Source organism: Moschus berezovskii, chromosome 4 (genome assembly GCF_049115385.1).
Source record: "Moschus berezovskii isolate FMDL1 chromosome 4, NW_MosBer_1.0, whole genome shotgun sequence".
Lineage (NCBI taxonomy): Eukaryota > Metazoa > Chordata > Mammalia > Artiodactyla > Moschidae > Moschus > Moschus berezovskii.
The window spans coordinates 67,763,538-67,776,714 of record NC_142463.1 but is presented as its reverse complement, the minus strand read 5'-3'; the positions used below and the strand labels follow the sequence as shown (position 1 = coordinate 67,776,714).

General features: G+C 42.6%; 1 protein-coding gene across 3 annotated transcripts in view; it reads left to right on the top strand.

Annotated features, from left to right (window-relative positions):
* Positions 1 to 12,790, top strand: part of LOC129541063 (guanylate-binding protein 5-like) — a 63,872-nt gene extending 51,082 nt beyond the window's left edge. For all 3 annotated transcript variants that reach the window (XM_055402716.2, XM_088835462.1, XM_055402718.2), the window contains one exon: positions 12,542 to 12,790. In XM_055402716.2, the coding sequence (XP_055258691.2) occupies positions 12,542 to 12,775 (234 nt within the window). In that variant the 3' untranslated portion in view covers positions 12,776 to 12,790. The remainder of the gene's footprint in view (positions 1 to 12,541) is intronic.
* The last annotated feature ends 387 nt before the right edge of the window (positions 12,791 to 13,177 follow it).

The window sequence follows — 13,177 nt, the reverse complement described above, 5'->3', positions numbered from 1 at the left end:
GCTTCTGTTAGGTCCATACCATTTCTGTCCTTTATTGAGCCCATCTTTGCATGAAATGTTCCCTTGGAATCTCTAATTTTCTTGAAGAGCTCTCTTGTTTTTCCTATTCTGTTGTTTTCCTCTATTTCTTTGCATTGATCACTGAGGAAGGCTTTCTTATCTCTCCTTGCTATTCTTTGGAACTCTGCATTCAGATGCTTATATCTTTCCTTTTCTCCTTTGCTTTTCGCCTCTCTTCTTTTCTGGATGGCATCACCGACTCTGTGGACATGAGTTTGAGTGAACTCCGGGAGTTGGTGATGGACAGGGAGGCCTGGCGTGCTGTGATTCATGGGGTCGCGGAGAGTCGGACACGACTGAGCGACTGAACTGAACTGAAACAATCGATTTCCGAAGCCAGACGCAGGGAGAGCGCGAGGGGCGAGCAAAGGCAGCTGAGAACTGAGAACCTATCCCCCAGCTACAGCTCCCCCGCGCACTACACAAATTCGCTCCACAGTGTGGTCATCCATGCACATTTCCGTTAGCTAACAACAACAAAAATTTCCGGCACAGACCGCACTGCCGTACCCCCGCTTCCCCTGCAAGCTGAAAGGTAGTTGGCCGCCGCGCAGCGATGCTGTGTGGTGGTTGCGGTTGCGAGACCAAAGCAAGATGCGCTGCTCCTCCTCCAGCATCCTCCTGGGGGCTTCACAAAAAGCCCTACAAAGCCCTACAAAGGCAGAGGAATGAATCCTACCTCAACTGCGGAAAGGAGGCTGATATCCCTTCTCTGACTGAGGATCAAAATTCAGCCCCTTTGCTGAGGTCCGGGGTGGGGTCGCTTCCTCCAGTCTCCTCCTCCCTCCTGCAAGCATTTTCTAACTGCCCCCTATCGGGCATTGGAGAAACCGAGAAAAAGAGACAAGAGGGCCCCTACCTACAGACAGTTTACATCGCAGTAGGTTTTTTCTTGCTTATTTTTGTAATAACTATATTTATTTTCATATTCTACAAAGCTATATTCTATGGAATAATTCAGTTCAGTTGCTCAGGCGTGTCCGACTCTTTGCGACCCCATGAATCACAGCAAGCCAGGCCTCCCTGTCCATCACCAAATCCCGGAGTTCACTCAAACTCATGTCCATCGAGTCGGTGATCCCGCCCCCAATCCTTCCCAGCATCAGTCTTTTCCAGTGAGTCAACTCTTCGCGTGAGGTGGCCAAAGTATTGCAGTTTCAGCTTTAGCATCAGTCCTTCCAATGAACGAACACCCAGGATTGATCTCCTTTAGAATGGACTGGTTGGATCTCCTTGCAGTCCAAGGGACTCTCAAAAGTCTTCTCCAGCACCACAGTTCAAAAGCATCAATTCTTCGGCGATCAGCTTTCTTCACAGTCCAACTCTCACATCCATACATGACCACGGGAAAAACCATAGCCTTGACTAGACGGACCTTGGTTGGCAAAGTAATGTCTCTGCTTTTTAATATGCTGACTAGGTTGGTCATAGCTTTCCTTCCAAGCGTCTTTTAATTTCATGGCTGCAATCAGCATCCACAGTGATTTTGGAGCCCCCAAAAAAATAAAGTCTGACACTGTTTCCACTGTTTCCCCATCTATTTCCCATGAAGTGATGGGACCAGATGCCATGATCTTTGTTTTCTGAATGTTGAGCTTCAAGTCAACCTTTTCACTCTCCTCTTTCACTTTCATCAAGAGGCTTTTGAGTTCCTCTTCACTTTCTGCCATAAGGGTGTTGTCATCTGCATATCTGAGGTTATTGATATTTCTCCCAGCAATCTTGTTTCCAGCTTGTGCTTCTTCCAGCCCAGCGTTCCTCATGATGTACTCTGCATATAAGTTAAATAAGCAGGGTGACAATATACAACCTTGATGTACTCCTTTTCCTATTTGGAACCAGTCTGTTGTTCCATGTCCAGTTCTGACTGTTGCTTCCTGACCTGCATACAGGTTTCTCAAGAGGCAGGTCAGGTGGTCTGGTATTCCCATCTCTTTCAGAATTTTCCACAGTTTATTGTGATCCACACACTCAAAGGCTTTGGCATAGTCAATGAAGCAGAAATAGATGTTTTTCTGGAAGTCTCTTGCTTTCTCCATGATCCAGCAGATGTTGGCAATTTGATCTCAGGTTCCTCTGCCTTTTCTAAAGCCTGCTTGAACATCTGGGAGTTCACGGTTCACATATTGCTGAAGCCTGGCTTGGAGAATTTTGAGCATGACTTTACTAGTGTGTGAGATGTGTGCAATTGTGTGGTAGTTTGAGCATTTTTCGGCATTACCTTTCTTTGGGATTGGAATGCAATCTTAAAAATGACAGAATGATTTCTGTTTGTTTCCAAGGCAAACCATTCAATATTACAGTAATCCAAGCCTATGCCCCAACCAGTAAAGCTGAAGAAGCCGAAGTTGAACGGTTCTATGAAGACCTACAAGACCTTTTAGAACTAACACCCAAAAAAGATGTCCTTTTCATCATAGGGGACTGGAATGCAAAAGTAGGAAGTCAAGAAACACCTGGAGTAACAGGCAAATTTGGCCTTGGAGCACGAAATGAAGCAGGGCAAAGGCTAATAGAGTTTTGCCAATAGAATGCACTGGTCATAGCAAACACCCTCTTCCAACAACATAAGAGAAGACTCTACACATGGACATCACCAGATGGTCAACACCGAAATCAGATTGATTATATTCTTTGCAGCCAAAGATGGAGAAGCTCTATACAGTTAGCAAAAACAAGACCAGGAGCTGACTGTGGCTCAGATCATGAACTCCTTATTGCCAAATTCAGACTTAAATTGAAGAAAGTGGGGAATCCACTAGACCATTCAGATATGACCTAAATCAAATCCCTTATGATTATACAGTGGAAGTGAGAAATAGATTTAAGGGACTAGATCTGATAGATAGAGTGCCTGATGAGCTCTTTACACTCACAAACTGTTAAAAATAGCTATAAATTTACTCATTTAGCGTGCACTTTTTAAAAGCATGGCCCATGCACAAGTTACATCAGAATCAGCTGTGGTAACTTGCTGTACATAGGGATTTGGGACATTTTTAATCATCACGAAGACTTTACAGATAAAAACTTTTGGAAGCTGTTAGTCATCTATACAATCTAATAATCTAATTTACCTGTTTAATTAAAGTTTAAAGCTTATTTGCTTGGATATCTCCTTTACAGTAAAAGCAAAAAACAAAGGAAAGAAAACAAAACACCTGAAATACCCAGCTGTGTAAACTCTTCCCCAAAGCTTTTTGAAATATTAACTCCAAGAACTCTTTAATTTCTCCTGCTTATAAGACACCAAAAAAAAAAAACCCAAAAAACAAAACCCTGCTTTACTTCATATTGCTCCCCAACAGATAAAATGAAATAAGATATTTCATACAGAGGAGAAGTGTTAAGCCAATCTATATTTTTTTTCTGACAAAATAATCTGTCAATCAGATTTCTAGGCATTTTACAGTTTACAGGACGTATGGCCATATGAACTCATGGCCTCACTTGCTCACTGAAGAAGTAGTATATTAATCCTGGCAAAATAAAAATGATTTATTAAGTTATTTGTTATCAACCAATACAGTAACAAATCCAGAAAGAATTATTGTTTTACCTACCTATTGTTAAGAACATGGAGGCTCACAGAGGTAAGATCTTTTTTCATGCTTTCATAGGCAATAATTATTGAGCAGAGTTCCCTGTGCCATGCAAGACTTTCCAACTCTTACCAAGAGAGAAATAAAACTTGGGCCTTCCCAAGTCTGGCTAACAGTGTTCATATTGTGCATGGGTGGGCCAAGCAGATCAGGTTAGCTAGGGACCTGGCACAGGGCAAGTGTCAGAAGAAACCTGTTCATAGGAGCAGACTCTTGGGAGTTCAAGGCATCTACATAATTCCAAGACCTAACTTACACAAATTCACATATTCCCCCAAAGGCAGAACTGAGAAAATCTGGACTGCCTTACCTGGGAGAATTGGGTGGCTAGCTCAGGTATCCTCCAAAAAGAGACACTCGGCGGCCTTGATTTCCGGAGAATCCCAAGGCCTCTCAGGCAGCCCTTCCAAATGGAGATTGACTATCACCAATTTATAGCTGCTGGCCTGGCGTGCTGTGATTCATGGGGTCGCGGAGAGTCGGACACGACTGAGCGACTGAACTGAACTGAACTGAACTGAACCTCAGAATGATTTTTATCGGTTGTATTCCCTCCACTCTTGAGGCTATGCAAGTTGTTGGGGACAGGCCTGAGCTCCACAGTTCTGGAGAGCACCAGGAAATATTCTCATGTGATTAGGTAATGCAACCCTGGTCAGCTTCCAATTTCTTAAAAGTTAAATTGTGTTCTATAATGTAGCCTAAGCATAGGATGAAAACAGCCAGTTTCCAGGGACAATGCAGTGTATATATATTAGAGGAGAGATATCTCCAGGGACTTTTTAATTCTGCTTACTAGAGACACAATCACTGAAAGCTTTTTTCGGTCTTTTTTTTTTTTTGGCATATAGAATTTCTTTTTCTTTAATTTATTTAGTTTTAATTGGAGGATAATTGCTTTACAGTGTTGTGTTGGTTTCTGCTGTATATCAACATGAATCAGACTAAATAAAGTCTGACCAAAAAAGTCTTAGTTCATATTGATAAAGTGCCAGAAAACAATCTGAATTGTAATTATCAAAAGCAAGGGAATTTGTCCATTTCCGTATCTTCACACCTTCAAGTCATCATCAAAGTACTTATGAAAGGTTCCACACTATGTTCAGAGTGCTTGGAGCCATTACTGGGCAAGTTACTTTTTCTACATGTAAATTTTCATTCATAGCAATACAAGTTATTTGAGGAAGCTCTGCTTTCAGCCACAATCCAACTTTCTATTGCTCATTATTGGTTGTTGGGTCACTATTAATCATACTACAGTTGTACCAGGGTATCTCTAGTTCATGGTTGCCAAACTCATCATTTTATGGATAATGAGATTGGCCCCAGGGAGTTAAGAGAATTTCCATAGGTAACCTTGAAAATTAGTCAGAAGTGGCTGACTCTCAAACAAGTTTCTAGATACCTTGCCCATTCCAAATTCCAGCCACTCTAAAACCATCAGAATCACAGTTGGAGCATCCCTTCTGTTAATAGCAGCTTCTTTATATTTTCTACATTTCCCTGGCAAGATACTATAGAAAAAAGAAGGATGATTTATTGTTGCAGAATGAAAAGGCATCTGTCAGTTATTGCCAGGCTGAGCTGAAACTGCTTTTAGAGCCCACAGTGGAGACTATTTCAAGAGATTTCTCTGTTCCTGGAGGACACAATCTCTACTTAGAGGCAAAGAAAAGGTTGAACTTGACTATAAATTAGTGCCCAGGAAAAGAGTTAAGATAAGGAATCTTTGCAACTCTGTGGACTTTAGCCCACCAGTCTCCTCAATTCATGGGATTTCCCAGGCAAGAGTGGAGTGGGTTGCTGCTCCCTTTTCCAGAGGATCTTCCCAACCCAGGGATCAAACCCAGGTCTCCTGCATTGCAGTCAAATTCTTTACCATCTGAGTCTCCAGGGAAGCCCAAGGAGAGATCAGAGATGGGTAAATGAAAGAAGTCAAATGGTCTTTATTCCTCTTTCTGAAGGCCTAAGACCAAACAGTACCAGCTGTAGGGGAAAAGTAGAACATGGTGATAGCTTGACTTTTTATCTTTTTATAACCACAATTAGATATTCTTGAAGAGACCACAAATATTTCTAAAAATAGTTTAGAATAATGAATCCAAGTAAATGAGATTTCTTTCTTGTACTGACTTTTTCTAAAACAGGAGATACAATATTTAAGACACATTTTTGATTGCACAGTGATTATTCTGAAATGCAAATATAATAGTTGATTGAATCCAGTTTAATAAGAGTTATTATACTAGAATACACAGATGATGATGATGATGAAGATGATGATGATGGACAAGGAATAGTATAAGAAGAAAGGTTCCTAACAGCTAATGCACAATGAGTACGCATTTTTTGTACCAGGCATATTCTAAGGTGCTTTCATTGGATTACCAAGTTAAGACTCAAGAATAATATTATGGATTAGATTCTACTGCTGCCCACAATATACAATTGAGAAATGCGATGCACAAAGAAGTTAAGTTATTCAAAGTCATACATCAGACATGTGGTATAGCTAAGGGCCGACTCAAAGGACCTGACAGCCATTCCAAATTGGGAAGAGAGCTTAGGAAAAGTCGGGGGAAGAAGAGATACAAGATACTAGAAGTAGTATCACTTAGTGTTACTCTGGTTGAGAAAGGGTGGATGAGCATCAAAGCACAAGAAAAAATATATACAAATATATGAAAAAACAGAAATTGTGTTCTTGTATGCTGTAACTCAGTGGGTGGTGGGAGGCATCACTTATGGGATAAGGATGGAAAGCTAGAGAGAAAGCTGTGACGGAGGGTTTGTTCAGTTCAGTTGCTCAGTTGTGTCTGACTCTTTGCAACCTCATGAACTGCAGCAAGCCAGGCCTCCCTGTCCATCACCAACTCCTGGAGTTTACCCAAACTCATGTTCATTGAGTCGGTGATGCCATCCAACCATCTCATCCTCTGTTGTCCCCTTCTCCTCCTGCCCACAATCATTCCCAGCATCAGGGTCTTTTCCAATGAGTCAGCTCTTCGCATCAGGTGGCCAAAGTATTGGAGTTTCAGCTTCAACATCAGTCCTTCCAATGAACATCCAGGACTGATCTCCTTTAGGATGGACTGGTTGGATCTCCTTGCAGTCCAAGGGACTCTCAAGAGTCTTCTCCAACACCACAGTTCAAAAGCATCAATTCTTCGGCGCTCAGCTTTCTTTTTAGTCCACCTCTCACATCCATACATGACCACTGGAAAAACCATAGCCTTGACTAGATGGACCTTTGTTGGCAAAGTAATTAATGTCTGTGCTTTTTAATATGCTGTCTAGGTTGGTCACAACTTTCCTTCCAAGGAGCAAGTGTCTTCTAATTTCATGGCTGCAATCACCATCTGGAGTCATTTTGGAGCCCCCCCAAATAAAGTCAGCCACTGATTCCACTGTTTCCCCATCTATCTGCCATGAAGTGATGGACCGGATGCCATGATCCTAGTTTTCTGAATGTTGAGCTTTAAGCCAACTTTTTCACTCTCCTCTTTTACTTTCATCAAGAGGCTCTTTAGTGCCTCTTCACTTTCTGCCATAAGGGTAGTGTCATTTGTGTATCTGAGGTTATTGATATTTCTCCCAGCAATCATGATTCCAGCTTGTGTGTCAGCCAGCCCAGTGTTTCTCATGATGTACTCTGCATATAAGTTAAATAAGCAGGGTGACAATATACAGCCTTGACATACTCCTTTTCCTATTTGGAACCAGTCTGTTGTTCCATGTCCAGTTCTAACTGTTGTTTCATGACCTGCATACAGGTTTCTCAAGAGGCAGGTCAGGGGTTCTGGGATTCCCCTCTCTTTCAGAATTTTCCACAGTTTATTGTGATCCACACAGTCAAAAGCTTTGGCATAGTCAATGAAGCAGAAATAGATGTTTTTCTGGAACTCTCTTGCTTTTTCCATGATCCAGCGGATGCTGGCAATTTGATCTCTGGTTCCTCTGCCTTTTCTAAAACCAGCTTGAACATCTGGACATTCATGGTTTGTGTATTGTTGAAGCCGGACTTGGAGAATTTTGAGCATGGCTTTACTAGCGTGTGAGATGAGTGCAACTGTGTGGTAGTTTGAACATTCTTTGGCATTGCCTTTCTTTGGGATTGGAATGAAAACTGACCTTTTCCAGTCCTGTGGCCACTGCTGAGTTTTCCAAATTTGCTGACATATTGAGAGCAGCATTTTCACAGCATCATCTTTTGGGATTTTAAATCGCTCAACTGGAATTCCATCACCTCCACTAGCTTTGTTCATAGTGATGCTTCCTAAGGCCCACTTGACTTGACATTCCAGGATGTCTGGCTCTAGGTGAGTGATCACACTATCATGATTATCTGGGTCGTGAAGATCTTTTTTATACAGTTCTTCTGTATATTCTTGCCACCTCTTCTTACTATCTTCTGCTTCTGTCACATCCATACCATTTCGGTCCTTCTTTACATGAAATGTTCCCTTGTTATCTCTAATTTTCTTGAAGAGATCTCTAGTCTTTCCCATTCTCTTGTTTTCCTCTGTTTCTTTGCTGAGGAAGGTTTTCTTGTCTCTACTTGCTGTTCTTTGGAACTCTGCATTCAAATGGGTATATCTTTTCTTTTCCCCTTTGCTTTTTGCTTCTCTTCTTTTCACAGCTATTTGTAAGGCCTCCTCAGACAGCCATTTTGCTTTTTTGTGTTTCTTTTTCTGAATGTTAGGTACATGAATCAAGACAAATTTGAAGTGTCTAACAGGAGATGGCTGGAGAAATCAATGGCAACCCACTCCAGTACTCTTGCCTGGAAAGTCCCATGGATGGAGGAACCTGGTAGGCTGCAGTTTATGGGGCCACTTCGAGTCAGACACAACTGGGTGACTTCACTTGCACTTTTTACTTTCACACATTGGAGAAGGAAATGGCAACCCACTCCAGTGTTCTTGCCTGGAGAATCCCAGGGACGGGGAACCCTGGTGGGCTGCCATCTATGGGGTCACACAGAGTCGGACACGACTGAAGTGACTTTGCAGCAGCAGCAACAGGAGATGGCAAGAGTGAACGTTGGCATTTTAGGAATCAACAAGCCAAAATGGACTGGAATGGGTGAATTTAACTCAGATGACCATTATATCTACTACTATGGGCAGGAATTCCTTAAAAGAAATGGCGTAGCCATCAGAGTCAACAAACAAATCCAAAATGCAGTACTTGAATGCAATCTCAAAAATGACAGAATGATCTCTGTTCATCTCCAAGGCAAACCATTCAATATCACGGTAATCCAAGTCTATGCCCCGACCAGTAATGCTGAAAAAGCTGAAGTTGAACGGTTCTTTGAGGACCTACAAGGCCTTCTAGAACTAACACCCAAAAAAGTTGTCCTTTTCATTTTAGGGGACTGGACTGAAAAAGTAGGAAGTCAAGAAACACCTGTAGTAACAGGCAAATTTGGCCTTGGAGTACAGAATGAATCAGGGCAAAGGCTAATAGAGTTCTGCCAAGAGAACTCACTGGTCATAGCAAGCACTGTCTTCCAACAACACAACAAAGACTCTACACATGGACATCACCAGATGGCCAACACCAAAATCAAATTGATTATATTCTTTGCAGCCAAAGGTGGAGAAGCTCTATACAATCAGCAGAACCAAAACTGGGAGCGGACTGTCGCTCAGATCATGAACTCCTTATTGCCAAATTCAGATTTAAATTGAAGAAAGTGGGGAAATCCACTAAACCATTCAGATATGACCTAAATAAAATCACTTGTGATTATACAGTGGGCATGAGAAATAGATTTAAATGACTAGATCTGATAGATTGCCTGATTAACTATGGACAGAGGTTCGTGACATTGTATAAGAGACAGGGATCAAGACCATCCCCAAGAAAAAGAAATGAAAAAAAAAACCAAAATGGTTGTTTGAAGAGACCTTACAAATACCTGTGAAAAGAAGAGAAGTGAAAACAAAGGAGGGTTTGTAGGTCCCACCAAACAGCTTGGAATGTATATTATGACCAGGGAAATAAAGACACAAATGTGGACCAAGTCCCCTGCTGGGCCACCTGTGGAACCACAGGGACCCATCAACAAAGTGCTGAAACACAGGCCCCATGATGTCCTGCCAGTGCTGTTCCAGAAGGGATTCTGTTTTCAGGACAAAGCTCTCCTCCAGTTCTTCTCCAGACCTACAACGCTTGGGCTGATGTATCATTATCTGCACCTTCATCTACACACATCTTGTCTTCACAAATGAGCACTAGCACCTCAAACCATCCAAAGGAGCCCAGAGAGACAGCATAGCCTGGAAATTCAGTCCAAACCAACTGTATTTCACTCTATTTCCATGATCTGATTTCTCAGGACACAAGGCTTTCTCATCAATATGAGCAGTTGCAGTTTCTCTGAAGATTCTTGTACTGGAGACCGATTCTGCTTCTATTATGAAAATCCAGATGCTAATCATTTATTCCACACATCTTTGAGTGCCCTTCTGTGCCAGGACCCAAAATGTATTTAGTTGTCACGTCTCCTTAGTTAGTATCAATCTGTTAACAGTTCCTTTGTGCTACAGACAGAATATTTTTCTCCCTCCAAAATTCATATGTTAAAATCTAATCCCTAAAGTATTTGGAGGTGAGACTCTTGGGAGCTGATTAAGCCGTGAGGACATATCCTTCATGAGTGGGATTAGTGCCCTTATAAAAGAGGACCCAGAGAGCTCCCCCACAACTTCCTCATGTCACAACATGATGAGAAGGCACTGTTTATGAACCAGGAAGTGACTCTCACTATACACCCATTTTCTGGCAACTTGATCTTGGACTTCCCAGACTCCAGAATTGCAAGGAGCAAATATTTGCTGTTTGTGAGTGATAAGGAAGAAGACAAAACAAAGCAAGATCTTTGGGTGCTGTTTTGCAGAAAATTTTCACTTTCATCTCACATTCAAAGGATTTGTTAAAATAAGCCACTTGTTTTATACAAATAAATAATACCAATATTTATTTGAGAATTATCTGGCTTACTTTCAAAATGTGTGTGTGCTAAGTCCCTTCAGTTGTGTCTGACTCTAGGACCCCGTGAACTGTAGCTGCCAGGCTCTTCTGTCCATGGGATTCTTCAGGCAAGAATACTGGAGTTGGTTGCCGTGCCCTCCTCCAGGGGATCTTCCCGACCCAGGCATTGAACTGGTGTCTCCTGCAGCTCCTGCATTGCTGGTGGATTCTTTACTGCTTGAGCCACTAGAGAAGCTTTCAATATACTAACATTATAAGAAAACAGAAATAGAAACAGCAGAGGATACATCACCAAATTGGGTTTTGACCAACACCCAAGACTTAAATAGTGCCGGCAAGTCCCATGACACAGCACATCTGGAGTCCTGACTGGGGAAATGTCCCAGGCAGTGTGTCTTCTTCATGGGTGAGATGTCAAAAATTGCAATTTGGGATTCCTGCTTATAATCACAGGAGGCAAATTGATATCATCATCAATCTGTCAGAAAATTGCAGTTCTGATTTCTTGTTAATGCTGTTTGTTTTGTGTAAAAACTTGGAATGTTGTTAAGTCTTGGGCTTCACTGGCCAGACCCCCTCCAGAGGCTCAAAAATCTCAAGATTTGTCCTCTATCTTCTATGGGGCCTCAAGGCTTGTACTCACAGCAGGCAGTCAGGGTACTCACAATCAGGGCAGTATCCAGGCAGGTTAGAAGCAAGGTCAAGGCATGCTCTGTTTTGTCTCTGAAGCCTAAACAAGGTTATCTGTTTAATTTTCCTAACTGATACAAAGTTTACAAGGTCAGATTTGGCATTTTAATTTCCCTAGCAAGAGTTTAGATCTTTCATGTGCATGCATTTTCAGTCACTTCAGTCCTGTTCAACTCTTTGTGACCCTATGTACTGTATGTAGCCCACCAGGCTCTTCTGTCCATGGGATTCTCCAGGCAAGGATATTGAAGTGGGTAGCTTCAGCAATATGTGAACCGTGAACTCCCAGATGTTCAAGCAGGTTTTAGAAAAGGCAGAGGCACCAGAGATCAAATTGCCAACATCAAATTGCCAATTGATGCTTTTGAACTGTGGTGTTGGAGAAGACTCTTGAGAGTCCCTTGGACCGCAAGGAGATCCAACCAGCCCATTCTAAAGGAGATCAGTCCTGGGTGTTCATTGGAAGGACTAATGCTAAAGCTGAAACTGCAACACTTTGGCCACCTCACGCGAAGAGTTGACTCACTGGAAAAGACTCTGATGCTGGGAAAGGTTGGGGGCGGGAGGAGAAGGGGACGACTGAGAATGAGATGGCTGGATGGCATCACTGACTCAATGGACATGAGTTTGAGTGAACTCCAGGAGTTGGCGATGGACAGGGAGGCCTGGCGTGCTGTGATTCATGGGGTCGCGGAGAGTCAGACACGACTGAGTGACTGAACTGAACTGAAGTGAACTGAGCCATTCCCTTCTTCAGGGGATCTTCCTGACCCAGTCAAATCTACATCTCCTACATCTCCTGCATTGCTGCTGCTGCTGCTGCTAAGTCGCTTCAGTCTTGTCTGACTCTGTGCGACCCCATAGACGGCAGCCAACAGGCTTCGCCATCCCTGGGATTCTCCAGGCAAGAACACTGGAGTGGGTTGCCATTTCTTTCTCCAATACATGAAAGTGAAAAGTGAAAGTGAAGTTCGCTCAGTCGTGTCCGACTCGTTGCGACCCCATGGACTGCAGCCCACCAAGCTCCTCCGTCCATGGGATTTTCCAGGCAAGAGTACTGGAGTGGGTTGCCATTGCCTTCTCTGTTCCTGCATTGCAGGTGGACTCTTTTTTTTTTAACTGCTGAGCCACCAGGAAGCCCTCTAGATCTTTCTTACCTGAAATACTTTTGTTCCTTGTTTCCTCAGGTGACTGAAGTCTCCCAGTGTTCCCTGCAGTCACAGAAAACAATACAGGAATCCATCCTGCAGATAGACAAAGCTCTCACCAATGGAGAGAAGGACCTAGCAGGTATAGGGGCAGGGCTCAGGTCACAGCAAATGAGTAGGTTTCGGCAGTGCCTTCTGACATATTTGAGTGGGGTATCTTCCTATAATGAGGAGCATCATCTTTTTCTGTGGAACACATTCTGCCTTATCTGAAAATAACAAGTGAGGTTATAGTTGGACGTCCAGCCAGACAGGCCTTGAGTTGCCCGTCATATTCTGATACATGCCTTTGATGTTATGTACACTGAGTGGATTCAGAAATTTTGCAACTATTCTTAACTTTATTTCTCTGGTCTCAGGACAGCAAAGCATAGGTCTAACTGTTGCTTTCTTCATAAAACCTTCATGGGTAGTAGACTGGGCTAAGGAAGCAGTTAAGAAGGAATGGGAGCTACTAAGTCAGAAACTATGAAAGAAGCAGCAACAGATGATGGCTCAAGAGTGAACTTTTGGTAGATGAACCTGGAGCCTCCTGTACAGAGTGAAGTAAGTCAGAAAGTAAAAAAAAAAAAAAGTTCTATATTAACACATATATCTGGAATCTAGAAAAATGGT